The sequence below is a fragment of the Hippopotamus amphibius genome, chromosome 7 (assembly GCF_030028045.1).
Source record: "Hippopotamus amphibius kiboko isolate mHipAmp2 chromosome 7, mHipAmp2.hap2, whole genome shotgun sequence".
Taxonomy (NCBI): domain Eukaryota; kingdom Metazoa; phylum Chordata; class Mammalia; order Artiodactyla; family Hippopotamidae; genus Hippopotamus; species Hippopotamus amphibius.
The window spans coordinates 5,214,483-5,240,711 of record NC_080192.1 but is presented as its reverse complement, the minus strand read 5'-3'; the positions used below and the strand labels follow the sequence as shown (position 1 = coordinate 5,240,711).

Sequence of the window (26,229 nt, the reverse complement as noted above, 5' to 3'; positions counted from 1 at the left end):
TTGGATTTGACCAATGGGAGGCTCTGGCAGGAAAAAGGGGTTCGAAGGAGAGTGAGGTCAGGGTGTTTATCCCTCTGGCTCTGCCCCTCTGCTGGGCCACGGTGGGTTGGCTGCATCCTTTACCAGAAGCCACAGCCCCTAGCTGCGGCCCCTCTTAGAGCATCTGTTATTCTCCTCCGGGGCTCTGGAATCCACTCCCGCCTCTGCCCCTTTAGGCTTCGGAGCTGGGACAGCTCCTCATGCTGCTATCCTCGGGGTGCAGTGCCGTGTCTTCTGGGTTCCCCAACCCTGCCCCAGCAGCCCCTTTACTAAACACTCTCCAGGTTCCACATTTGAGTGTGCCGTCGCTTTGCTGCCAGGACTCTGGGTGACGCGCCTACTGGGCTGTGATCCAGGACTCAGGAAGCCGCTACCCAAGCATGGATTCAGAGTCATGCTCTGCCCACGACACCTGCTCCAGCGAAAGGGGTGTCCGGGCATGGCTCCTTCTCACCACATTTTGTCACAAATCCCAGTCTTCCACAGGTGGGACAGAATGGCAGACTAAACCATGCACCTACATCTTCCTCTGTCACGTGGGGATGAAAGAGCACCTGCCTCCTAGCCCAGGCTCTAGCAGAATTAAAGCCCTGACAATTACGTTTGTTTCCTCATCAGTTACTCAACAGATATTAGCAATAACATCAGCAATACCTTCTGCCGTTTTCATAACCTTTCATGAAGAACCTCACTTCCCTGCTTGCACACTTCTCACCTGCTCTGCCCCATTTTCTGCAGGATCTGTCAGCAGAGAAAGGGTGCTTAGCTTCCGGTCACCCAGCACTGTCACCTGTTGCTATGGAAACTCATGATTTCAGCCTGGCTCATGAAGAGTCAAGCTCAAGAGACCAGCTTGAGTTTGCCCTGCTGTCCTGGGATCTCTCCTTCTTGAATTCCTCTAGTCCTTTGCACAGGCTGTTCCCTCTACCTGGAATGTTCTTACCCATCTTCTTCAACTGGCAAACTCTTATTCATCCATCAAAGCACACTTTTCCGGAAAAACTTCCTGATCCCTTAGACAACAGCCATCGATATTTATCCATTGAGCCCACTTTGTGCCAGGCATTGCTCTAGGCACTGGGACAAAGGAAACCTTGAGGGGCTGTTGTAAAGAATCATGAGAAGATCTACTCTTTCAATAAGACAGTTCGGGAAGGCTTCCTGAAGGAGGAGGCACTTAACATGATGCTAAAAATGAAAACTCAGCCCTGTTAAAAGCTGGGATGGGGGATTCTAGGCAGAGGGCACAGTAAGCGTGAAGACCCCAAAGCAGGAAAGTTTGTGGCAGAATACCTTCTGGGTATTTCAGGGAATAGAAAGGTTGTCAGTGTGGCTGGGAGGGTGCAAGGGTGGAAGAGAATAGGAGATGAGGGTGGAGATGGGTCAAATGGGGGTTCTAGCGGCTGAGCCGGGCAGACTGGGTTTCATCTTAAGAGCTTTGGACAGCACTGGTGGGTTTTGAGTGAGCTGGGATGTAAAGTGGGTCCTCTGTTTGCTTGTGAAGAACAAACTCAGGGGTGGGAAGTGGGGTGCGAGTGAAACTGGCAACACGGGTGCAGCCAGGAGGCTCCCGTGTGGTCCAGGCAAGAGGAAGTGGGGCCTGGCCAGGCTGGGGGTGGGGAGCTGGAGGGATGAGCTGCAGGCAGAGCTGACTGCTGACAGTAGGGATGGGGGGCCCGGGGGACGCCGACTTCCAGCCTCTGGCCTCAGACACTGGCTTGGTTTGCGTATCAGGGAGGGGAGAGGGAGAGAAAGAAATGTTAACTTTGAGGTGCCTGCGAGGCATCTGGGGAGCCCAGAGGTGTGGCTGGGCCGTGGGGCCCCAGGGGCAGAGCTTTCCGGTGGGGCTGCGGTGGTATCGCTTTCAGAGCATCAGGCCCTACAGCCCGGCAAGGAGGAAGCTCCCTGCAGACACAGCCTGCAGGCCCTGCAGAAGCCAGGAGGAAGTGAGCCTCTTGCCCCTGCCTCCCGGCTGACCCCTGCGGCCTCCGTCGACCCAGAGAACCCGGAACCTGCTTTGGTTTGGAATCCGGGGACCAGCGTTTGAGCTCCGTGGCCTTCGTTTCCTTGTGTGAAGGAAGCAGCCAGGTTAGTCCTCGGCTCTGGGGCTTTCTGCTCGGCCGTGATGCTTGGGTGCCTGAGCTCACACAGAGAGGGAGGGCTCCGAGGGGCCTCATGGAAACAGAGCCCAGAGAGCAGAATCTTAGAGCCAACAGGAAGGGAGCCGGCACAGCAGACCCTGCGCCTCAGTGGCCCTCCCGCTGCCTAGGCTTAGAGGTGGCCATTCCTCCCGTGCTGGAGGCCCAGACAGGTGGAATGGCACCGTCCCACCTCTTATGCAGCCAGGCGGACAGTTTCCCTCTCCACCCTGTCATCTCCACTAAGCTTCATCCAACGTGTTGGGGAGAGAGGCCACCCCCAGTCTTCAGATGAAGAAACTGAGGCCAGCTCAGGGAAGGGACTGCCTGGGGCTGCTGATGGCTGGAGGCAGATCCCAGCTCTGTGTGCACTTGGCTGCCTTTGGCGAGAATCGAGTCCAGCCCCTCCTTGTAGGGAAACATCAAGACCAGAGAGGGGAGGGTGTTTGCCCAAAGTCACACAGCCAGAACGAGGAGGAGCCAGTCTGGAACCCAATCTCCTAACCCCCAGGCCAAGGTCTTTCCTCTCCTCTGGCCACATCCTTTGGACTGAATCCCGTTCAAAAGGAGGCTTGGGAATACAGGGGATGGAGTCAGCCCAGCAGCTGTGTTCTCCCCCCTCCCACACTTTAGGGCAGGACGGAGCCACAGGCAGTGCCCTGGTGTCCCCAGGCTGGCTGCCAGGGTGACAGGCTGGCTATAGCCCTGTGCATGCTTCTGCCTCCCTGCAGCGCTGGGCCCTGCTGCTCCGGCCAGGCCTCCCGGGGGCTGGAGCTGACTACCAGCTTCCGCTGCATGAGGCCCCTGCCCCCTGTGTCTGCTTGGGATTGAAAGCGCTGGGGAAGACCCAGAGGCTGGAGAGAAAGTGGGAGGGCGGGGCCGTCAGCCGGGCAGGAGAGGAAGTGAGTCCAGGGCACCAGGAAGGAGGTTCTGAATCTGCCTGGCCCTGGGCATGGGGGGAGCCTGGCCTCTGCCCCCCCGCGAGGATGAGGAAGGGTATAGGCAGGCTCTGGAAACACCGGCTCTTCCCAGCGAGCCAAGAGACCCTCAAACCAGCACAACAGACTGGGGTGACAAACCCCACTGTGGTGAACCTTGCTCAGAGTCGGGGCCAGGTGGGGCCAGGCCACCCCCCTGAGAGCACAGCCTGCACCCCGTCCCGTCTGCTCACTCAGAGGCTTCGGTGCCGCTCTGTGCCCCCTGACTCGGGCTCAGGGCCCAGAGAGGACAGGCCTGCTGTTCCCCACCCCCGCCCCCGCAGGAGCTCCCGGTCTGCAGATGTCACCAATCGGGGTGTTCGCTGCAACCAGCCACACCGGCCCCACGCGGCCCGCCCAGATTTCCCCCTAGAGCTCAGCCCGGGGGTTTTCTAGATCCAACAAGGTCTGAGGGGTGGGCCGCCCCCTTGGTCTTACTGCCTGGGGTGGGTGGGGGCTTCCTATGTGCTGGCGGGGGGGCCGTGGCTGGTGCACTGCGTCTGACCGAGGACCCCATCTCCCTGCCAAGACTTTGCTCAGGCTGCGACCACAGGCGCTGCCTCCCTCCGCCCGGGTGTCCTGCAAGGACTGGTTTAGAGCTTCCTTCTCACCAGGGGCCCTGGTCCCTTGCCTGGGCAGCATGGGGCCTTGTCCACCCAACGCCAGCTCCCACCCTTTCCCCGTGCCTCCTGGTCTGGAGGAAACGACACACAGTGGGGTTTAGGGTGATGCGGATGGTGACGTCCTGTTTCCTGCATCCCCAGGGCCAGAAAGGCAGTGATGGAGCCGGAGTCCCTCTACAACCTGCTGCAGCTCCCCGGAAAGGTGGACCCACCGGCTCAGGAACCTCTCTCACAAGGTGCCGGGCCGGGTGGGGCGGAGGGGGAGGGTCTGCGTCGCAGGAGCTGAACAGGCCGCACCGGGCACTGCATTGCCTTCTAAGTTGTCAGCTGGACACCCAGTTCTGTCCAGCCCCTGCCTATGCCTTCTGCTTTATACTTGACTCCCTGCTTCTGGAACCTTCCCCAGAGTTACCCCCATATCCCGCATAACCGCACACCTCCAGGGTGATGGTGAGGTGGTGAGGGTACTGATTGCTGTGTGTGCTGAGCACTTCTACGCAGCATCTCACCTATCACCCTGAGGATGGGTGTTTTTACCTCCTCTTTACAGACGAGGAAACCGAGGCACAGAGAGTAACGTAGCAGAGCACCAAGTCCAGGGTCAAGTGGCTGGCTTCATTAACTGTCTGGTGTTCTCAGTTTATAAATGCTTTCAGGTTGGAAAGCATCGCGAGGAAAATTGCTGTTAGGGTGGTAGGGATGAGTGATTTGAAAAAATATTTATTTTTTGTTTTAGAGTTGGTTTAGAGATACTTAAAGTTCTGGCAGGCGGAGCTGGACCTGGCATGATTCAGAGTGGCGAGAAATCTGCTCCAGGAAGGGCTGTAGCCATTCACACACTCACTCCCTCCCCAGGCATCTGTCAAGGGCCTGCCCTCCTCTCGTCAGAACACACAGGGCTAGGTGGAACGTGAAGGTTTTCAGAACGTCTGGAAGTCTCCAGCTGGGCCATGGGAACACAAAGGTGATGCAGTTTGTGGATGTGGGCCAGGCCAGCCCCACGTGGTGACTCAGTTTTTCCCACATCCACTGGGACTGGGTGATCTCAGGGGCCCCCCTCGGCCCTGACCTTTGTGAGTTCCATGGTTCTTAAACTTAGGGGAGAGGCTGACCCAGGTCTTGGGGCTCAGAGGACGAGCCAGGAGGCCTCCGCGTCCTGCCCACACCGGGGAGCCAGACAGACGCGGGTGAACTCTGCCTTGATCCCTTGGAGCCCGGGAACCTCGGCCTGTCTGAGTTGTCGCTCCTTCTTGTATATGTGGGTAGAGTTGCCAGATAAGACCTGGGATGTGCAGATAAATGTGAATTCCAGACACACGAGAAACAGTTTTCAAGTTTAAGTATGTTCCCAAAATGTAAATACTGCAGTGTCTGAGGATGAGCCGGTGTTCATGAGGGAAATGTGGGGAAGGGCATTCGGGGGAGGCTGGAACAGCATGGGCAAAGGAAGGGAGGTGCAGAGGACGAGGCATGTCCAGGAAACCCAAGTCTCTTTGGAAATTTGGTGCTCAGGGCGTGTGTGCGTGTGTGTGTGTCTGCATGTGTACATTTGTGTGAATGTGTGTGTGCTTGTGTGCATGTGTGTGTGCCTCTCTGTGTGCAAGTGTGTGTACACATGTGTGCCTGTGTGCGTCTGCGTGTTTCTGTGTGTGGGCGCATGTCTGTGCATCTGTGCGTTTGTATACATGTGTGTGCAGGGTGTGTCTGTGTGTGTGAGTGCACGTGTGTGTGTGAAGCAGGGGGACCCATTTCTCCTTGTGGTCGAGGGGACAGCTCAGGGGCGACCTGCAGGGTCCCCATGCACATGTCAGCTCACCTCTGCTTCCAGGAGAAAAGAAGAAGTTCCTGCCACCCACTTCCCGGAAGGATCCCAAATTTGAAGAACTGCAAAAGGTGTGGCAGGCTTCTCTGACCTCTTTCTCTGCAGGAGTCTTTTTGTCTTCTTGGGGTGGGGACCACGGGCCGCCCCCTCCCCTCCCGGACCTCAGGTTGGTGGGTGGTGATCCCACAGGCCTCTGGGAGACCCGTTGAGTGGCTGTGTGAAGGGATACTTATTGAGTACCTACTGTGTGCCTTTACATACATGATCCCAGCAAGCCTCACGGCGGTTGAGAGGCAACTGTTGTCACCTGCATCCCAGGGAGCACATAGTGAGGCTCGGAGAAGTACCTGACCTGGGGGCACACACAGCTGGCCAGAGACAGAGCTGGGCTTTGACCCAGGTCTTTGGCCCCAAATCTTGTGCTCCTCCTCTGGCTCCACTGTCCAGGGCAATGGACAGCTGGCAAAGTGGGTGGGAACAGGTGTGCATCACACACTTCTCAGTACTCTTCTTGGCTGCAAGACCAGCTGGGCACAGCCTTGGGGCCTCTGTTCTCCTCTGCCCATCTCCACAAGGCCTTTCTGTTGCCTCCTCCAGGGAGGCCTCCTGGGCTGCACCACCCTTGACCCCCCAGAGAATTTGTGGCCCATTTTCCATCCCTTTCTTCCTCCCTCCCATTCTCTCCATCCCTCCCAGCCACTTTCCCCTTTATTGGGCCCTGAGACACAGAGGAAAACCTGGTGGGGTGTTAACACACCATCTTAGTTTGGATTCCTCCAGAAGCTGATCCTGAACTAAGGATTCAGGTACAAATAGTGAGTTGGGAGGTACTCACAGGAGACAAGGAAGGGGAGCGGAGAAGTGAGATGGGCGGGAAGGAGCCACTCAGGGTGAGTGATGGAGCAGGTGACGGTTGTCGGCACTCAAGACCGCTGGGCACCTCTGGGAGCCAGTGTGGAGCGGGTACCTCGGGGGCTTCCCCAAGTCCCATGTAGCTCGGGCTGCTCCCTCAAAGGGATGGGGTGATGCTTCTCTGCACTTCTGACTTCCAGGGACAGCCCTCGGGCTTTGCTGCAGTTTGCAGGAGGGGGTGGAACACCAGTGCCCCGTATTACCAAAACCTTCTGCTGGACAAACAACAGCCCGCAGTGCCCAGGGCTGCGGGAGCCCAGAGCAGGCCCCTGACTCAGCCTGGGAGATCAGAGCAGGCTTCCCAGAGGAGGTGACGCTTGACCTGGCCTTGAAGGTTGGGTAGGAGTTGGCTGGTGGGAGGAGAGCAGTGCTGAGCCCAGTGAGAGGCCGGGTGAAGAGTGGCTCCAGGTCAGCTGTCCCTTGGGTCCCGCAGGTGCTGATGGAGTGGATCAATACCGAGCTCCTCCCGGAGCACATCGTGGTCCGAAGCTTGGAGGAGGACATTTTCGACGGGCTCATCCTTCACCACCTTTTCCGTAAGTGGCTGCTTCCAAAGCTGGGTAGACCTGGAGGGCACGGTGGTCCCGACTCCCCTTGGGCCAGCCTGGGGCCTACTCAGCGCCCTCTGCAGAGCTCTTGGCAGATGGGCTGCAGGACAGTCCCACCAGCGACGGCTTCCTAAGCCCTTGCCACGGAGCAGGTGTGGTTAATCCTCAGAACAACTCTGTCCTGTGACTGTGCCCATTTTACAGACGAGGAAACCGAGCTCTGAGAGGCTTGGTACCTTGTCCAAGGTCTCACCATGAAGAAAGCAGGGGAAGTCAGGGGTCTCTGCCTTAACCACTGGACCACACAGCCCCATAGGAATGAGGAGCACGTTGCTGTATGGGAGGCTAGAGGGGTGGGGCACAGGGATGGTCAGGGTGAGGTGGCCAGGAGCAGAGTTCGCCCAGTCATGCAGCCTGCGTGCGCCGTGAGGAGAGGCAGCGCCCTGACTCCCTGGAGGAAGCAGACTGGCTCTGGGACTCCTACAAGGGCCCCAACTGTCCCCGCCTCCATCCCCCAGCATTTCCCACCCTCCCGCTCCCTCCCTCTCCCGCCCTCAGAGAAGCTGACCGGAGTCAAGCTGGACGTGGAGGAGATCGCCTTGACCTCGGCCAGCCAGAGGCGCAAACTGACCGCGGTCCTGGAGGCCATCGGCCAGAGCCTACAGCTGGAGGAGCCGCAGGCCAAGTGGAACGTGGAGCGTGCGTACAGCTGGTGTCAGGGAGAGTGGGCGAGGCAGGATTACAGCCTCCCTACCTGGTGCAGGGGGTGCTGCCTCGAAGCACAGCCTCAGCCATAGTGCAGCCACTGCTTCCTGAGTCCAAGCACCACACACGCGCCCATCTACCTCGTCAGAGGCACACTAACCGTCCACGAAGGGATCTAAGTTGCATCTGCAGTCCCTGCTCGAAAGAAATGACCCTGTGTAATAGTTAGAGACATGCAAATCAAAACCGCGATGAGGTCTCACCTCACACCAGTCAGCATGGGCATCATCAAAAAATCTAGAAACAGCAAATGCTGGAGAGGGTGTGGAGAAAAGGGCCTCCTGCACTGTTGGTGGGAATGTGGATTGAGTCAGCCACTATGGAGAACCGTATGGTGGTTCCTTAAAAAACTAAAAATAGAACTACCATATGACCCAGCCATCCCACTACTGGGCATATACCCAGTGAACACCATAATCCGAAAATATACATGTACCACAATGTTCACTGCAGCACTATTTACAATAGCCAGGACATGGAAGCCACCTAAATGTCCATCGACAGATGAATGGATAAAGAAGATGTGGCACATATATACAATGGAATATTACTCAGCCATAAAAAGGAAGGAAACTGAGCTATTTGTAGTGAGGTGGATGGACCTAGAATCTGTCATACAAAGTGGAGAAAGTCAGAAAGAGAAAAGCAAATACTGTATGCTAATGCATATAGATGGAACCTTACAAAACGGTACTGATGAACCTAGTGGCAGGGCAGGAATAAAGACACGGACGTAGATAACGGACTTGAGGATACAGTGAGGGAAGAGGAAGCTGGGACGAACTGAGAGAGTAGCATTGACATATATACACTACCAAATGTAAAATAGATAGCTAGTGGGAAGCTGCTACAGCACAGGGAGATCAACTCAACGCGTATCAATACATGTTGATATATGTATAAATATAGCTGATTCACTTTGTTGTACAGCAGAAACTAACACAGCATTGTAAAGCAACTATACTCCAATAAAGATCTGGAAAAAAAAAAAAAAAGAAACGGAGAGTACAAAGCCCCACCCCCTCAGCCATTTGGTATGAATTCCTGCCATTCCAATCTCAACATCCTCCCCGTTTTCCAGAATGGTTTTCCATCATGGTTTATCACAGGGCATTGAATCTATTTCCCTGTATCAAACCCAGTTTTGGTTGGGCCCCCTGCCACTCCCTTTGCCGCTGTGTTTCAAATCTCCCATTCAATAATTGATATTTGCAATGTTAGTCCCGAATCAGGTCACATTCAGCTTAAATCTAACAACTTGTTCACCCAGGGTCCTGCCATAGGACACTTAGTTGTTCAAACAGCACTGCAGTGAACATCTGTGTGTTAAAACCCCATCCATAGGGTGGCGTGTGCGCTTGGGCTGTATTTGCAGAAGCAGGATGACCGGGGCAAAGTGTGACTGTTCTTAGGTTCCGAATGTAGATCTCCGGACCTCTGCTCCCCTGAAGCCTGGACGCAGAGCTTCTTGGTCTGCAGGGGGTGGTTGTGATGCTAAGGAACCCAGCATGTGGTCCCAGCTTTGGGCATCCCCCGGAGCTCTGACTTCATGCCCCTCCCCTCCCAGGCATCTTCAACAAGGACCTGCTGGCCACCCTGCATCTCCTCGTGGCCCTGGCCGAGCGCTTCCAGCCGGACCTGCCCCTCCCGACCAACGTCCAGGTGGAGGTGATCACCATGGAGGTAAGGGGCAGGGCACCGGAGGCTTCCTGCCTGCCGGCCAAGCATCTCGGGGCCACAGCGCCGCATCCTGGGTAGGGGCGTGCTGCACGGGGCAGGGCTGAACTGGGGTGAGTTCCAAGGAGCTGTGAGAAGTACCAAATCCCACCAGGACAGCAGTGGGGGCTGGGCTGGAGCCGTGGGCGGGAGATGCCGAGAGTCTGGTGGGGCCACGCGGAGGTGTGTGGGCCGGCCAGTCCCACTGACTCAGCGTATGGCCCCTGCCTGAGGCATCACGAAGGTCCTGGCTGACCATCTGTTCACCGCCTTTCTAGTGACTTCACACCACCGGGCCTCAGCCACTGCCCTCTCACAGTACGGGTCCCATCCCCCGTCGGACAGGTGCAACGAAGGTTCCAGGGGCTTTTCTGGGTTTCTCTACCCAAGGGCTGCTTTCTCTCTAGCATGTGCGGGACTTGTGCTGTAGCTGATGCTCCGGGAGTCCACACTTTCTCTCTCAGACAGACCCCCAGCACCACATACAGGCCCCACCTGCCCCTGCTCCCCGCTCTCCCCTCCCCCAGCCCCTGGGGACCTCCCTTTAAGCCACCCGCCAGAACACACCGAGTCCAGCCAAACTCAGGAGAATTCATTCTTTCTTTTTCAAAACCGCTGACTTGAATTCTCCACTGAGCAGTGTCGTGGCTTTGTTTACACGTATGTAAATCAGAGATGACTTCATTCCTTCCTGCATTCACCCACTCATTCATTCATTCGCCCACCCACCCATTCATTCATTCACCCACCCACCCATTCATTCATTCACCCACCCACCCATTCATTCATTCACTCACCCACCCACCCATTCATCCACTCACCAGCTCATTCCTTCACCCACACACCTACGCATTCATTCATTCACCCACTCGTTCATTTGCTATTCAGATGAACCGCGTCCATTGACGCCCTGTGAGCCTGGCAGTGGGCAGACTTTGGGGATACCTGGGCAACGAGGCAGACACGCTCCCCATCCTTGTGGGGTTCAAGGCCCGTGGGAAGAAGGACGGTTAAGCTGGCCCCAGTGGTGACGGCTGCCCAGGAGGCCCCATTGGGCAGAGGATGAGGCAGAGTTAAATGGGTCCCTCGGGGCTGCTTTGGCCACTACAGTCTCCTCTGGAGGCAGGCGTGGGTCCTAGAAGTTTCTGTGGTTACTTCTTTCCGTCCCCTTTTCTCTTTCATAGAGCACCAAGAGCGGCCTGAAGTCAGAGAAGTCAGTGGAGCAACTCACTGAGTGCAGGTGAGGGAGGGACCAGGGACTGCAGCCATCCGGGCTGTGCTTTCTTGGGAATGGGTGGTGGGGCCTGGGGCTGGGGACGGGGCAGACCCGCCTGACCTTGGGAGGGGTCCTCACTCTGCTGGCCCCTCTAGATGCTGCACGGCCCTCATGTCACAGACCCTCACAGGGCTGGCCCGCCACCCTCCGCACAGCCAGCGAAACAGCCAGAGCTGGGGTCAGAAGGGGCTCTGGCCCTCAGTCATGAGGTCACATTGCAGGCGCTGGGGGCCAGGAGGGACCTGGAACTGGGGTCCCTGGACCCCATCTCCAGGTTGGTTTCCTAATGCCCGGAGCCAGGTGCTACTGGGAGGCCTTGCCCTCATCCGCGGCGGGGAAGTGCTGCAGCCAGGAGGCGAGGGCACTGAGCGCTCACTCGTACCACCAGCACTCAGTGAGCACCTCCTGTGTGTGGGGGGGGCTGTGTCCTGGAGTGTCCAGGTCAGCCAGCTGTCAGCCTTCTGTCTGTCTGGGCGAACAGGACACTGGACGTTGATCAGCCTATGTGCTCTCCCCTCTGCCTCCTCCTGGCGGTCCTGGCCAGCAGCGCCGCCCACACCCACCAGCACCGCGCGTGCTTTCTGCATGGAAACAGTCACATCGGGATGAGGACCGGGCATGCGGGCTCTGCAAAAAGACAGCCTCAGAATCCTGGGGTCTCAGAGAAGCAGGGGCTCCCATTAGGCATCTCTGAACTGCAGGCTGGGCCGGGCTTTAGAAGGGCCTCAGCGGTACGGGGCCAGGCCTGCCTGTGGCCAGAACTCCTGACCTGCCCGGCTGGTAAGGGAAACCATACATGTACCTCGTACCCCCACCCAAACCCCCCAACACCCCAGCTGCGTCGTCTCTCCAGGGAGACTTGGCCGTTTTGCATTCTCAGACTCCCCTTTGCTGGAGATTATAATTGACCTCAGCCAGGGGTCCCTCCTGCCACCTGTAAGCTCACGCTTTTGGGTACCTGACCAGGTCCTTGCCCTATTCCCAGGGTGGGGACCCGGCCCTGCTGGAAGCCCTTGGGTTTGGGATTCTGGTTCTTTCCCGTAAATTGTAGAATCTTTATCTGGTACAGGCAGAATGTTTCTCATCTTTGTAAGGTTGCAAGAGCTGCAGAGGGTCCCCAGCTCTGCCTGCCAGGCAGTATTTCCCCAGACCCTGCCATGTGCGGCTGTCTGGCTTCCCCACTTCGCAGCCCGCCCCCGTCTGGTCCAAAGGTCTTTCTGGTTTGATCTGAGAGTGGGCTCCTTGCAGGAAAGTTGTGGATGCTCCTTTCTTGTCTAACACTTACTGAAGGCCTACTATGTGCAGGGCACTGGGCTGTTTCAGCTCCCTTGACCCATTTTACCCTCACCAAGCCCAGCTGGGCGAGTTCAGTTCTTTTCTGCTTGCAGGCTGGGCAGCCAGCCCTCCAGCCTGGGCTGAAATCCCGGCTCAGCCATGTCTGAGCTGTGTGCCCTTGGGCAAGTCACTCCCCCTCTCTGAGTTTCTTCACGCCTCTGATAAAGGGGAACCCATCCCTACTTGTTGGGGCTGTTGTGAGGATTTTAGACGATGCATGTGAGGCGACCTTCCCCTCCTGTACGGCCCCAGCCCTGAGGTCCTTCTGGTCTACGGCTCCTGGATGTCCACTGGGGACAGGGGTGGGGGAAGGGCTTGAAACCCTGCAAGTTGATGATAGCTAAGGTCTGTGGTCCAGGCGTATGAGCTGAGCGTGGCCAAGGGTGGAGGAAGCAGACCTCTGCTGGTCCCTCCTGCCAGTGGGGCCCAGGCACTTGTAGGCCCAGTTACCTTCCCAAGGTCACCCGGGGAGGAGGGCTTGTTGGTGAGGCTAAATGACCTCCCCATCACCCAGCCACTGAGTGGCTCTGCATGGGGCTCCTTCAGTGCTGAAGCTTCAGGGTCTGAGTTTGGGGAACTCAGAGGGAGGGTGCAGTTAGCGGTCGTGGGCGCCACACCCCTCCCCCCTTCACAGCCCTAAAATCTCCCTCTCATCCCTGATGAGCTCCGAAATCTCTGTGAGGACCCACCCCTGGCTCTCAGCTTGTGTCACAGGCAGCAGAGGGACCTGTGCCCCTCCTGGCAGCTGCCTCCGTGCTGAGCCCTGGGTCTCAGGCCGCCCGCCCTTTCCACCCCCCGGGCCACGGTTGGAGGGGCCACCCGGCTCTCCAGGGAGATCTCGGCCTACTCGGGGCCCAGAAAGAACCTTGCTTCCAAGAGGTGTGGCTGGGGTGGAAAATTTAACAACAAAGTCAAAGAAAAACCACTCAAAAACAATAAAAAGCAAGTAAAAGAAGCCAGACAGGAGAGAGTACCTACGATTGCATTTCGTAGACGAACAGACGAAATGAAAGGCCAGCCAGACAAATCAGACAGTGGTAACCTTTGTGGGGGTGTAATGGAATGGGGAGCATATCGGGGATGTGAGAAAGGTTCTGTGCCTTGTTGGGGGCGCTGAGTACCCAGGTGTGTGCATATGTAAACACGCGCCAGCTCTAAAGTTAGGTTTTGTGCATTTTTATTGTGTGTATGTAACACGCTCCCCTCCCAAACTAAACCAGCAACCACAGAAAGGACACGATGCAGACATTTCTAGGCATGGGGGCCTCAAGGGAAGGTTTGGACCTCGTTTGCCATTTGCTTTTCACGAGGGCTGCCTGCTCACAGAGCTGCCAGGAAAAAGCCGCTCCCCCGTTTCTCTGTCAACCTTCCCACTGCCGGGTCTTGTCATATGAAGAGACTACAGATCTGAAGATTTTTTTTAACTGTGTGTTTCCTTCTTCCCCCCTACAATTTCCCCTTTAGCACAGACAAGGACCAAGATACGAGTGAGTACTTTCTGAGTTCGGGGAAATCTTTTTCTCCTGGGTACGTGTGGAGACAGATGTGTCGTGATGACAGGCTGGTTGTTGGATGCACTCACAGTTCCTTTGTGGTCTTCTGTGTACATCTCCAACCCTTTTGTTCATTTGTCCCACCTTCTGTCTGTCTGTCTGTCTGTCTGTCTGTCTGTGGAGCTGGCAGCTTCTTCTCATCATACTGCTCACATGGGTGGAGAGATTTATAATTCCCATTGGAGTTACAACTATGGAGTTGCTCAGTGTGTGGGCTCTGGAGCCAGGCAACCTGGGTTCAAACACTAATTCCCCCATTTATCAGCCATGTGAACTTGGGCAAGTGCCTGAACCTGTCTGTGCCTTGGTTTCCTTATCTGTAAAATAGGATAAATAATGGCACCCAACTCTTGGCTGGTGGTGAGGGTTAAAAGATACCTTGTGAAGGTGCTTAGCACAGAGTAAGTGACTAATAGTGATTGTTCACTAATTTGGCTGCTACTTTTGTGACAGAACTCTTCACCAGTCGACTGATTAACCCAGCATTTCCTTCTTCATTCATTCATTTCCTAGTCAGTCTGCCTGGCCAGTTGGTCATCTACCAACCCATCCATCCATTCATTCATCCATCCATCCATCTATCCACCAATCCATCCATCCATCCATCCATCCATCCACCAGTCCATCCATCCATCCATCCATCCATCCACCAGTCCAACCATCCATCCATCCATCCATCCATCCATCCATCCATCCATCCACACATCCATCCATCCATCCACCAACCCATCCATTCATCATCTATCCGTCTTAACATTATTTTTCCTCCTTGAAGCTTACCCACTTGGGACAAAGAGCTGTATGGGCAAAGGGTTTTTACCTGCAAATAGTAACCTGTGAGGGGCTTCTGAGAACAGGAGCTGAGAAAGGTTGAGTGGGGGAAGGGAGGAGAGGGGAGGTACGAAGAAGACTGGTCAGATGTCTGTGTGTGTGTGTGTGTGTGTGTGTGTGTGTGTGTAGGGGCAGCCTGAGAATGTGGGCATTGCCCAGGGAGCAGTGCTTGTTAGGGAACTGCATGAGTCACACAGAGAGGGGCAGTGGCATGGAACAGGGCTTCCTTAAAACTGTTTCTAGCATGTCCATCCTGTTCTGGCCTGTGCCATCCAAGTGCACATTGGCCTCTCAATTCCTGGCTCCTCCGGGGACACAATTTCACTGAGCACAGGCCCAGAGGCCTGGCAGGGATCATTGGTGTTTCCGCCATGTTTATTGGTCTGTGGGGCATTTTGACGTGTTGATGCTATCTGGTGCTACTTTTCTCCCTTCATTAATGAGGAAACTGAGGAACCGAGAGATCAAGTGACTTGTTCAGAGGCACACAGCTGCTGAGTGGCAGAATCAAGAAGAAAATTCTTCGACCCAGTTTAGGTATTCAGTGCCTGAGGACCAGTCTCCCCAGGGGTGGCGTGCTCGCTGCAAACAGCAGGAATGCAGCTTGTGGGAAAAGGGCATTAGTTTGAGGACTTGGCGCCTCTGAGGCTGGACCGGGGGCCTGAGCTTCTAAGATGCTCCCATGGGCGTGACTCAGCTGCTGAGAGCGCTGGCATCTTGTGTGTTGCAGTGCAGTTCAGACTCTGGGAGGGCTGGATGCCCTTCTTCTGCCAGTCTGCAAACGCTGGGGAGGAGACCTCTGTGGGGCCAAGAGTCAGTCCGGGGCTGGTCCCGGCTCAGCCATCATGGCCACTCCCGTGGACTTGTGGGTGGAGCAGGGAACCGAGAGGAGGCAGGGCAAGTTCCCAGGGGAAGAGATGGCGTCCACAGCAGAAACGATCACCGTTTATTAAGTCCTACTGGGTGCCCAACGACCACGATATGTGCTATCTGCTCCCAGACTTGTTATTTGCAGTGACCCCAGCTAGTAGGTATGATCAGCCATACTTTACAGATGAGGAAACTAAGGCACAGAGAGGGGAGGTGATTCCCTCCAGGCCACACAGCCAGGGGAGCAGCGACTCCAACCCAGTCCTGTTCTTTAATTCAAGAACCTTGAGATAAAGCTACAGCTCCCTCCAGACTGGTTATTCTGAGAAACTTTGGTGGAAGAAATTCCCTGTTTGGCACAAAGGTAATAGTGTCGTAATGAGGTGTTTCTTGGATCTGTCTGCAGAGGATGCATTTGATGAATTATTTAAGTTGGCTCCTGAGAAAGTGAACGCTGTGAAAGAGGTGAGAGAGATCAAAGCTCCAAGAGTATCTCCTGCTGCCTGCCCACCCACCCACTGCCCACCTGTCTTGAGTCTGGGGGTGGGGGTGGGGCAAAGGGGAAGGAATCGGGCCCTCACATTGCACCTGCTGTGTGCCAGGTGCCACATGGGGGCCTTTCTGTGACCCCAAGTGGGAAGGTCGCAAACCCAAGCTGGGGGCCTGGGGCCCTTGTTCTTCCCTGGGTAGGCCATTGTGAACTTTGTCAACCAGAAGCTGGATCGCCTGGGCCTGTCCGTGCAGAATCTTGACACCCAGGTAGGGACTCAGCTGCAGTGTCCGGGGCAGGGAAGGGCTGTGCAGAGGGGGTTCCGCAGGGCACTGGGAGCCTGGGCCACCCTGTGTGGCCTAAGGTGTGTCACCTCTCATGTGTGCTGCCTTGGGGTCCTCTCTCCAAGGGGCGTGTTGGCGGTAGGCAGCTTCTCCAAGCAGGGGCACGGCGGGGAGCCTGTGAAGTGGGGACCTTGGGGTTCGTCTACATTGTGATTACTTTTCACTGTAATCATTTTTCAGCTCTTTTTTCAAAATAATCTTAGACTATCCGATACCAAGACTCAAAGCACACGAAGTTTCCCTGTGTACGTGCCTTTGCTCACAGGGTTTATTAGGTTGCGTTGTGTGCCTGGTGGGATTGTAGGTGCCGACACAGTCCCATGTCCGCGGGCTCCCCCAGTTGCCCAGCCCACGGTGGCTGACGTATGCTGAATCGTGTCAGGCAGGAACAGAATCCCAGGAGGTCAGCCTTCTGTGGGGGGCTGTGGCCTCCCACGAGGCTGCTGTGCCCAGTGGTTTTCCCCAGCACAGTGGGGATCAGGGAAGCTGAGAAGCTAATGGCCAGCCCAGGGCCTTCAGGGCAGGGATGGAGCCTGCTGGACCCTGGACGCATTAACTGGACGTGGCAGTGCAGGGGTTGGGCCACCTGGCTTCTGCTCGCACAGCATGACCTGGGGCAGGTGGCGAGGTGAGGTCAGGTCCTTATAGTGAGCTTAGCCGGCACTGCTGATGTCTCGGACACAGCCTGACGTTAGCCAGTGGGGCGCGGGGTTGATATTCCCCTGTGCCTGGTAGCTAAAGCCGATAAAGCCCTCACTATATGCCCAGCCCTGAGCAAAGTGCCTTGCATGCATTAACTCACTGACTGCTCCCAACAACCTCCTTAGGTGGGAACTGATACTATCCCGTTTTACAGATGAGGACATTAAGCACAGGGAGGTTAATTAACTTGTCCAAGGTCACACAGTGATTAAGCGGTGGACCTGGGATTTGAACCCAGGCTGCTGCAGCCAGAGTTTGTGCTCCATCACCACATCACATGGTGGCCACGTGAGAAGTCTGTGTGTGACGTGGTGTGGTGACACCGCAGGGTGGAAAGAGCAGACTCAAGCCAGATGGGCACGTGTTGCCCCTGGGCTCTGATCACACCTCCTCCACCTTAGCTGTGTGGCTTTGGACCTGACCTTCTCTGAACCTCAGGCTCCTCTTCTTTTAAAACGGGTGCAAGGATACCAACCTCGTAGAACTGTGAGTAATAAATGAGAGGATGCATCTCGAGGTGTTTTGTGTATTCCCTGGCTCACTGTGGACACATAATAAACAATATATTTGTGGTTTTATTGTATTTTATGTGGGAATAAACAGGATGATTTCCTAGGTTTACATCCTGCCTGTTCCATCTTTATCTCCCCATTGGTAACATAATGTAATTTGCAGAATAATGGCACATGTGAGGATGGTATTTGGAGACTGCTGGATAAAAGGGGATATTAAAGTCCCCGGTATCTCAGTGGTATTACCAGGGAATATGCCAAACTAATAGCATCAGAACCGACCTAATATAAGAAATTCCATTAAGGACTTCGAGTGGTGGCTTTTCCTCCAATATCCAATCTTGTGTTTTGTGTCTTTGAAGAGACTGAATAGGATTATATTAGCATATGCTGGGCTGGTGCTGGTGTGACAGCTTTATCTCTGAACATACAGACAGAACAGACAAATACAAACGTGGCAGCCAGCAAAATGAGCCCAGTGTGCTGTTCCCTGCCTTTTCCTGATAGAATTATTTTCCACTTAACTCTGTTTTCTCCTGGGCTTCTGTAGTTCATGGAACAGTATGTGGTTTGAAAAATGATTCGAGGCTATTTCACAGAAAATGTAAAAATAGCTCATTTTATTGAGCACGTGCTCTGTGCTAGGCAACTGACAACTGCTTTATACCTGCCGCTGTTTACAACAATGCTGCGAGGTCAGGGTGTTGTGTCCATTTCTCAAAAAGGAACCTGAAGCACAGAGAGGTTATGTGGCTCCTGTAGGGCCACACAGCCTGTAAGAGGCAGAGTGGGAGCCTCCAGACTATGTGCCTCCAGTTCCCTCCTTTGCAGTTTGCAGATGGAGTCATCTTACTCTTGCTGATTGGACAACTGGAAGGCTTCTTCCTGAACTTGAAGGAATTCTATCTCACTCCCAACTCTCCTGCGGAAAAGGTAAGTTTTCCAAAGATTTTCCTTGTGGGTCTACCTCTGAGTAGATAGATCTAGGAAATTGGCATGATCGGTCTTTATTTATTCACTTCCAGGTGAAGTAAAGGGTGAAAGAAAATTTCATTTGTTTGTCCATATATCTGCCCATCAATCCACCAGCCTCACCCGTAGACCCTCACACCTACCCACTGACTTGCCCATTCACTCATTCACCCAATTCATCCAGCCATTCACCTGCCTGCCCATTTATCCACCCACCTGCCCATCCATGCATCCATCCATCCACTTATCCATCCATCCATCCATGCATCCATCCATCCATCCATCCACCCACTCATCCATCCTCCTGCTCATCCATGCATCCATCCATCCACCCACCCATCCATCCCCCCACCCATCCATCCATCTGCCCATCCATCCATCCATCCACCCATCCATTCATCCATCCATCCATCTACCCATCCATCCATCCTCCTGCCCATCCATGCATCCATCCATCCTCCTGCCCATCCACGCATCCATCCATCCCCCCAACCATCCATCCCCCCACCCATCCATCCATCTGCCCATCCATCCATCCATCCATCCATCCATCCACCCATCCACACATCCATCCATCCGCCCATCCATCCATCCACCCATCTACCTGTCTACCCACCCATTCACCCATGCACCTGATCCCTCATTTTCTGAGTTCCTGCTTGGTGTCAGGCCCTGTGGGCCATAAAAACAATCCACCACAGCTCCTGCTCTCAAGGGCCCCTCAGTCTCCACCCACTGCACTCTCAATGATGCATGGTCTTCTAGGGCCACGATGAAGTGCGTTGGTGCATGGTGGGTAGGCGGGTGGGGGACCTAAAAGAAAGTGTGGTTAGTAGGATGTGCAGGAGTCAGGAGAGGCCTTGCATGAGAGGTGGCCATGAAGTTGATTAGGGCTTGGTTTGCAGAGTTAACTAGGGAGGGCACCCCCAGGGGAGGTAACAGTGTCAGCAAAGGCTTGGACGTGGCAGGGGTTCTGGCCTCGTGGGAGTCAGGAGTTCCCATGTGGACCCTGGGGTCTGGGGCCTAGTTGGGAGACGGCTGCATTAGTCCAGGTGGTGGTAGGGGGGTGGGTCTGTGCCTGAGCTGGGGAAGGGCGATGGTGAGATTGATGATGCTGGTGGAAGGGACAGAGTGTAAGATCTGACTGCTCATGGCCTCCGGGCCCCCTGGGGCTCCTGCCTCCCCAGCCACCCAGGCCTGTCACGTGGAGCCTCTGCAGTTCCTTGATCTCTTCACGCTCTCCCACCTCTGAGATTTTGCGCAGTCTGTTCCCCTGCCGGGAACGTCCTTTCCATATGGGATACCTGCCAGTGAGAGGAAGGGATTCTCACGAGTCTCCAGAGGAGGAAAGCGAGGCCCCCAGGGGCAGGACCCACCTCGGTTGTCTGGCTCTGTGTCCAGGTGGACGTGGCAGTGGAAGGAGAAGCCTCGGCTCTGGTCTCTGCCTGTACCTCAGGCTTCTTGTCTCTAAAATGGGCTCACAGTCCCTGACCTGCTTCCCCTCAGACCACACAAGTAATAGGAAAGAGTTTGGAGCATCACGGAGGTGGAAGCATCCAGGGACGTGTGGTCCCTGGTGCCCCAGACCTGCCCAGGACCCCAGGTGGCCGATTCCTCTCTGTCTGCACTAGGGTCCCTCTGGCCGGCTCAGCAGCAACCCAGGGCAGGAGGGCACCCCTTCATCCCTCCGCAGAGAGGGGACAAGGCAGGGCTGAGTTCCCAGTGCCAGCCTTGGGGCATTTCTGGGAAGAGGAAAGATTTCCGTCCCTTTGATATGCCCGTGGCTCTGGGGCTGGTTCAGAGCTCAAGGCCTGCCTGGAGTGGGGGGCGGGGGGGTGAGCCTGTACCCCTTTGACCCTGGCCCAGTTCCAGGCTGCATCTCTGCCTGGCCCCCATGTATCTGCAGCGCTGTCTCTCTCTGCTTCTGGCTGCAAGCCTGACCTCCCTGGTTCCTGCCGAACGTTCCAGGCCCACCTCCCCAGTCTGCCTGCTCCCAGCTGCACCCTCATTGCCCGCCTGCAGTCCTCCCACGGCCTGGGCCTCTAGCATCTCCACGTCTTTCCCAGGCCTTTCTCTCAGCCAGGCTGCCTCCTGCTTTGCTCCAACGCGCTTAGCCGGGCAGTGGGTCAGCTCTGACCACCTTCTCGTCCGCTCTGAGCTCCTGGGCATCCTATCGGGCCCCCAACCACAGCTCCTTTCACATTCTCTTGGAGTTCCTACCTGCATCTGGCCTTACCTGGCTCTTTACCCCATTTCTCCCTCACTCCACACCCACGTGAGGGAGGCAGGGCAGGGTTGTATCTCCATTTTACAGAAGAGAAAACTGAGGCCGCAGGGGCTGTGGGACATGCCCAGGGCCATCCAGCTGCTCAGCGGCAGGTCTGACACTAGGCCTGGCCTCCAGACCTTCAACCCACGTTTTTCCCTTTGCAGCAGGAAGGTGTCATTTAGGTGGGCATCATCTCCACCTTCCCAGGAGGCAGGGGTGCTCTTGACTCGAAGATTGATTTGGGGCTCAGATTCCCAAGAGCCGAGGAGCAAATAGGCTGGAGCAGTGCAGTGTTTGTAGCTCTGGTGGTGGTAGAAACAGTGATCGGCACTTATTAAGTTCTTGTCCTTCACCAGGCACTGTATTAGTCAGCTCTTGCCATGAAAATGCTGTGTAACAAACTGCTCAAACAACCAGTGGCTTAAAACTGCAATCCTTCATTCTCACGCATCTGCGGGTTGGTGGGGTTTGGCTGCTCTAGGCGTGGCTGGAGCATCCCTCATGGGGGATGGGCTGGGCGTCAGGCCATCTAGCTGGGGTCACCGGGACGGTTCAGCTCTGTGCCATGTGCCTCTCATCCTCCTCCTAGGACCAGCAGTGAGCCCGGCATGGTTTTCTTGTGGCAATGGCAGGGACACAGAGACGAAGCAGAACACACAAGGTGCAGGCTCAGACCTGGGGTGCCGTCCCTTCCTCTTTATCCTCTTGGCCAGAGCAGACCCTGCAGCCTCTGTGCGGAGGTGGGAGAGCCCTGTGTTGTGTGGGGCAGGGAGGATGCAGAACAGGGGCCAGGGAGGCGCTTGCCCTCAGGCACCGTGGATGAACTGCTAATTCCTCCCCACGTGGGGCCTCTGAGAAGGAACTATTCCCATCCCCATTTCTCTCCAAGGAAACTGAGTTCAGAGAGAGCTAGTAAGCCGGTCAGGAGCACACCACCAGTTAGGGTCAAGGTCAGACTGGCATCCAGGCTTGTCTGTCTCCAAAGCTAGATCTGCCTCCTCATGTCCTTCCTGGGGAGTCCAGGGTGAGCTCCATGGGAGATGGGGGGCGTGAGCCTTTTGAAGACCAAGAAGGAGGCATGCCTGGAACTGCAGGGACAGGGGGGCTTAAGCGGGTCAGAGTGGGGCTGAGACCGTGGCACTGACCTTCATCCAGAAGGCAGGATGCTGATGTGTGATCATGAGGGAAGGTGGGAGGACGGAACCAGGCGGGTCACATGCAGGCCCCCTGGAGACAAGGGGCTCAGAATCGGGACCCAGAACAGCACAGGGGTCCCCGCTTTGTTACTCAGGTGCTGGGGCTTCACAGGATGTCAAGGTGTGACCAGGACTTTGCTCACCTCCAGCCCTCAGTTACAAGCCAGGGACAAACGTCCTGACTTCTCAGGCCCCTGTGTGCAGGCAGCCTGCCGACTCCACCAACTTTAGGGCCAGCTTCCAAAGCTGAACCACAATCTACTTGGGGGAAAAGAAGTAGCCTCTCAGCTCAGACCCTAAGAAGGCATTTTTATGGACTACTGTAGGAAATCTCAGCTGCAGGAACGTGTAATAAAAATGCTGACGAGGTCATTAGCTGAACAGGGCGGGAGCAACGGCCCTTTCCGAAGGTGGGACCCCTGAGGAATTGTTATCTCGGCAGCGCGGCCTCTGGAAATTGAATTTCTTGTTGTCAGACCTTCTTCACCAGTGGCGTCTACATGGGGCTGCCATTTGGTGCGGGAAGAGGAGTAGGGGTGGAGGAGAGAGGTGATCATTTCCTCTGCAGAAATGAAAGCACCGGTGCCAGGAATCTCTGGCTTCCTCCCACGTGCAATTACTTCTCCCGGGGAAGATTTCAATGCATCCCCTGGGTCGTCACCTTCTCTCAGCTCCGGGGAGCGCGGCTGCTTTACTTTCATCATCTCAAACTGTGCGCAGAAGGAAAATGATGCTTTGGGTAGAGCGTGGTGCGGTCGGGCAGGAGCCTGGGGCAGCTGCTCCTGGTCAGCCTGAGCATCGCTGAGGAGTGTGACCCACAGAAGTGAGCACGATCAGTGTTCTAGTTGATGGTGGCGATTCTCAGAGCAGGAAATCCACTGGGGCAGGCAGTGGGTCTGGTTTTGCCCCTGTTGCATGGCCAGTGCATAGCACATGCTGAACAAATATTTTTTAAATAAGTGAATGAAGGAAGTATTTCCGAGACCCTGGTCCCATGAGCTGCTCTGTGACAAATGGATCCTATGGTCAAGTCACTTGGGAAAACATGTACAGCCTTGAGGACTCACGGCGCATCAAAACATATTCAAGGCTCTGAGAAGTCCTGCAGTGGAGGATTTCCATATGACTTTGTTGAAGCCAACATTTCCTGAAGCCATTTGGTCACAGACACCTTTTCCCTTCTGTACATCAAAGGCGGGGCTGCGAGGCGGGAGAGCCCAGCCTGGGTGTCTCGTTCTCGCTCTGACATTTACTTTCTGTGTGTCCTGGGAATAGTGTTCACGATGAGAATGAGAACAATAGCCATAGTTGCAATCCTCATTTTCCAGAATTTTCCAGCCTGGTGGAAGACTTGGGGACCCAGGGGCGGGACAAGCGGTGGAAGTCTGACCCCCTCACTCTGAGGTTTGCTTCCACCTGGCCTGGACACCCCCAGAGGTGTGTCCCGCCTGCTTGGGAGCCTTGGCGCCTGTGACAGCCTTGGTTTCTTCTTCTTGATGGACTCTAGAGGGGACAGCCTCGTGACCCAGCCTCTGCCACTCTCTCTCTTGCATCTTGGACCCGCTTAGCTGCTCTGTCCATTTGAAGCTCTGTCCACTGTCCCCCGTGGGGAAGGGCCCTGCTCACTCTGCCTTCCGGTTCCCTGTGGTCCCTGCACGGCCACCAGCTGCCATGGAGGACTCCGGCCCCTTGCCCGGGATGCGGCAGGAGTCCTTGCGGGGGACAAGATGCTACCCCAACTCTGCCCTGGACCCTTGGACCAGGACTGTGACCTGGCCCTTTCCCCTCAGACAGAATTCTTTCTCAGGGGCTTCCGGGCCTCCTACACGTCTCACTGCCCAGCCCTTGTAGGAGCCTGGACAGGCGGAATTTGCAGGGAAGCCCTGGCTCTGCCTTCGGTATTCCACGCTTGAGTCTTGCCTTGTGGTTCCAGTGCTGTGTCCACCGTCACACTGACCCACATGGAAGCTTGGAGAGGCCACTGGAAGACGTGTTATTCCCCTTGTGTGTACAGACGAGGGGACGAAGGCCCAGGCAGGACACGTGCCTTGTCCGACCTGTGACTTGTGACCTGGTGGGGTGGGTGCACAGACATCCAACCCAGATTGCCCAGACCCACCAGGAAGGGACCAGAGGCGGCCTAGGCAGGGGGCCTTCTCGGATGGGCCTTGCTCACCTGCTGCTCTGCCAGCCGGCCCTCTGGGCCCTGGCTAGGTTGCCATGGGACCTGCCTGGTCTGTCTGAGGTGGGCTTTGGGGCTGGAATGGTTGGCAGATGGGGAGGGAACGGGACCCGCGTGGCCGGCCACCAGCCTGGGACGTCTAGTCTGCACGGTGGACCAGAGACCATTGAAGGAAGGACCTGCGTGAGGTCCCAGTGAATCGGGGACTCAGCCAGCTTTAGACGTGGCTCGTCCGGCCTCGCCCCACACCCTTTCTACCACCCCGGGTGGCTGCCCCAAGGAGAAGGGCGGGGGTCTTTTCTGCTGGATCTGAGGCCCCAGGGAGACACTAGCTGTGAAAAGGCAGGACTCCACTAACAGAAGGGCTGCTCAGAGCTGAGAGCTGACGGGCTGCCCACCCAAGTTCCCGTATCAGGGGAGACGGTGGAGACCCCGCTCTGCAGGGAGCAAACCGAGGCCTGGAGGTACAAAGGGACTTACTCGAGGTTCCCCAGCACCGAGCCGGGATCTGAACCTGGGTGGGCCCGCCTCGGGCCCAGGCCCTCTCTGCGGTGCTGGAGGCCGTGTTTTAGGTGCCAGCCCAGGCAGAGGGGTGGCAGAAAGGGCAGGCACCTGGATGGGGGTGGCTCCTCCAGCCCCCAGTGTGCTTTGAAGGCACCTGGTTCCAGCACTTTCTGTCTTGTGAGTTCAGATGAGCCCCGGGGCCGCTCTGAGCCTCGGTTTCCTCTTCTATGCTTTACCTGTGGAACTCAGCTGCTTCTGAGGGAGTCTCTGGTGTTCACAGTTTCAGGGCTGCATTGGAAAAGGTGGGGGTGAACCCATGCTCCTTTCCCCGGCTAAGTCCCCTCACCTGGCAGGACTCACTCCCAGGTGTCGCCTCCACCGGGAAGCCTTCCCTGATTCCTGGGCTGGGTGCCTTCCTTGGGGACTGCCTTTGCCACTAGAGGCGGCCTCCTTGCTGCCCGGTGGGTTGTCTTGCTGACATCTGATGGGGTCTTGTCATTGCAGCTACACAACGTCGCCCTGGCTCTGGAGCTGCTGAAGGATGAGGGCCTTCTTAACTACCCTGTCAGCCCCGAAGGTGAGTGCAGGGCACACGAGGGCAGCCGGCCCTGGGCACAGGCGTGGGGACAGCCGTGTCGGTGAATTGGTGAACCCTCTCGCCTGGTGTTTGCTGAGTTTTCCTATGAGGGGGCACTGCACCCACAGCCCCCGCCCACCCCAGTGGAGGATGGTCCTGGGGAGAGGAGACGCGGCACGAGGTCCCTGGGGACGGGCTGTCCAGAGGGCCGAGGCCTGGAGGAGTTGCTGGGTTGGGGGCCCTGCAAGAGGGTGCAGGGGAGGGGAGATAGCAGTGACTTGTGATGGGTCCTGGGACTCAGGCCTAGCTTCACCCTCTGTCCTGGTTTGCCGGGGATTCTCCCGGGTGTTGCACTGACGGCCTGTGTCCCAGGAAACCCCTCGGTCCCGGGCAAGCCTGGACTGTTGGTCACCCCCTGCCCAAGCCTGACCGCTGCCCTGCTCTCCCCCGGCCCACAGACATCGTGGAAAAGGATGCCAAAAGCACGTTGCGGGTCCTCTACAGCCTGTTTCGCAAGCACAAGCTGAAGGAAAGCATGGACAGGGGGTCTCTGGGATCCCCAAAGTAACCATCACAGCCCCCATAAGCTGCTTCTCACAGCTGGTGCCAGGCCCAGCTGGAGGGCCTGAGGGCCGCGGAGGGATCCCCCCACAGTCCAGCCAGCTCTGGGCCCCCGACTCTTTTCCTGTGTGTCTATGGCACGCCCGTGCCCCCCGCCCTCCTGCTTCCATCCATCTGAATATCTTTGAACCCACTAGGCGTGGATTCGTTCTGAGCCAACCTCTGGCCTTGCTCAGTTTATTTTAACAAATGTATTTCTGGGAGGGTTTTGGGAGCCTGCCGGTGTCCTGGGAAGGGCCCTGTTAAATAAGCATGAATATGAGCTGACAGCCCCCCCCCCACCCCCATGCAGCCTCCCTCCCCACAGGGCGGGCGTGGGAGGGGCTCAGGGGTTCGTCTCTGAGGCCACTCCCGGGGGTGGCCGAGAGCCCGGTGGTGCTGACCTTCACTGGGGCCGAGGGTCCGGCCCTGGAGCAGGAGGGCCCCTCAGGTGTCAGGGTTGACCGCTCACACTC

General features: G+C 56.4%; 1 protein-coding gene across 1 annotated transcript; it reads left to right on the top strand.

Moving 5' to 3' along the window:
- The first annotated feature begins 1,993 nt into the window (after nt 1-1,993).
- PARVG (parvin gamma) lies at nt 1,994-26,001 on the top strand. The gene is made up of 13 exons (XM_057742511.1): nt 1,994-2,127; nt 3,919-4,013; nt 5,606-5,670; nt 6,945-7,047; nt 7,618-7,758; nt 9,392-9,507; nt 10,725-10,780; nt 13,616-13,638; nt 15,812-15,870; nt 16,096-16,164; nt 18,285-18,386; nt 25,081-25,153; nt 25,612-26,001. Exons 2-13 carry the CDS (start codon nt 3,935-3,937, stop codon nt 25,719-25,721), a joined length of 996 nt encoding a protein of 331 aa, XP_057598494.1. The 5' UTR covers nt 1,994-2,127; nt 3,919-3,934; the 3' UTR covers nt 25,722-26,001.
- Nucleotides 26,002-26,229: the final 228 nt, after the last annotated feature.